At 51.6% G+C, this 1,309-nt stretch overlaps 1 protein-coding gene across 1 annotated transcript in view; it reads right to left on the bottom strand.

The window, feature by feature from the left end:
• The window catches only part of Pex11g (peroxisomal biogenesis factor 11 gamma), a 7,840-nt gene extending 7,445 nt beyond the window's left edge, over positions 1-395 (bottom strand). The window contains exon 1 of the mRNA XM_029532089.1: positions 336-395. Within this exon, the coding sequence (XP_029387949.1) occupies positions 336-395 (60 nt within the window). The remainder of the gene's footprint in view (positions 1-335) is intronic.
• Positions 396-1,309: the final 914 nt, after the last annotated feature.

Raw genomic sequence — 1,309 nt, forward strand, 5'->3', positions numbered from 1 at the left:
TCTATCTGGTTTATGCAGTGCTGAGGACCGACCTTAAGGTTTCGTCTAGGCTAGGAAAGCAGTGGGCTACCGTCTCAGATCGTTTATTATTTCATTTGCTTGTCACAAATGATTAGTTGCAAGCTGTGTGTGATGGCACACACCTGTAATCCCAGCAATTCGGGAGGCTGAGGTAGGAAGTTCTCAAGTGAGAGACACCAGCCTGCCGACAGCCTGCTGTCATGTAAGACGCCGGTCCCTTTAGGACCCCCTCTCTGGCCTGTTTTCCTCATCTCTGAGTCCTGACCAAACTCCAGGTCCCTCGGGTCCCGCCACGGCCCCAGACTTCCTCTCACCAGGCGGTCCCGGACCCTGTGGGACTCCAGCGCGGAAGCCAGACGGTTCAGCAGAGCCATGGCAACTCCGTCGTGACGCCACCCAGGGCGGGGTCAAACTCCTTTGGAAAGGGCCGAAGGTCCGCGCAGGCGCAACTGCCCGCCCTTTGTCCGAGTCCTGCTACCTTGTAGGCGTGCGAGCCCGAACCCAGTTTGCTAATAATGTATTGCTGCCACGCCAGTCCTCCCTGCCCACGGGCACCCAGAATGACCTTCTAAGCCTGTTGAAATCCGCTCCACGGCTGCTTAGGCAACTCCGCAAGCAAAATGTTTCAAAAATTAATTCATTGCCTACGGGCGGGGGGGGGGGTTGGGGACAAGCAAAAGCAAGTGTCAGACCCAGACAAAAGGGACTTCTTCACTTGTGCGCTTCATGTGCTGGTTTATCAGCTTGTCTGGTGTATTCTCACAAGGCATCTTGATTTCCACTTTCTTTGAGCGGTGATTAGATTTCTTTCTTTCTTTCTTTCTTTCTTTTTTTTTTTTTGAGGATCAGGGTTATCTCATTTAATTCACGCTATCCTTGAACTCACCAAGTACTCAACTGGCCTTACACTCCTTATTTAGTCTCCCAAATGCTGGATGATAGGCATGTGGCACAAGACTCCAAGACANCATTAGATGTTACCTGACTACAAGGCACCTTAAGAAGAAAAAAAAGCCCAGCAGGGAACAAGTGCCTTTAATCCCAGAGTTCAGGGGGCAGAGGTTCTCCCGTGAGTTCAAGGCCAGCCAGATCTGCATAGGGAGCTCTGGGCCAGCAGGATAGCACAATGGGTAGAGGTGAATGTAGGTCAAGCCTGAAGACATGAGTTCCACCCTTGGAACTGGCATAGTTGAAAGTAAGAAACCACTCTGGGCAAGCTGTCCTCTGACCTCCAGTGTTACGGTGTGGTGTGTGTGTGTATACATGTGTGTGTCCCTGTGTGTGTGTG

The sequence above is a fragment of the Mus pahari genome, chromosome 19 (genome assembly GCF_900095145.1).
Source record: "Mus pahari chromosome 19, PAHARI_EIJ_v1.1, whole genome shotgun sequence".
Classification (NCBI taxonomy): Eukaryota; Metazoa; Chordata; class Mammalia; order Rodentia; family Muridae; genus Mus; species Mus pahari.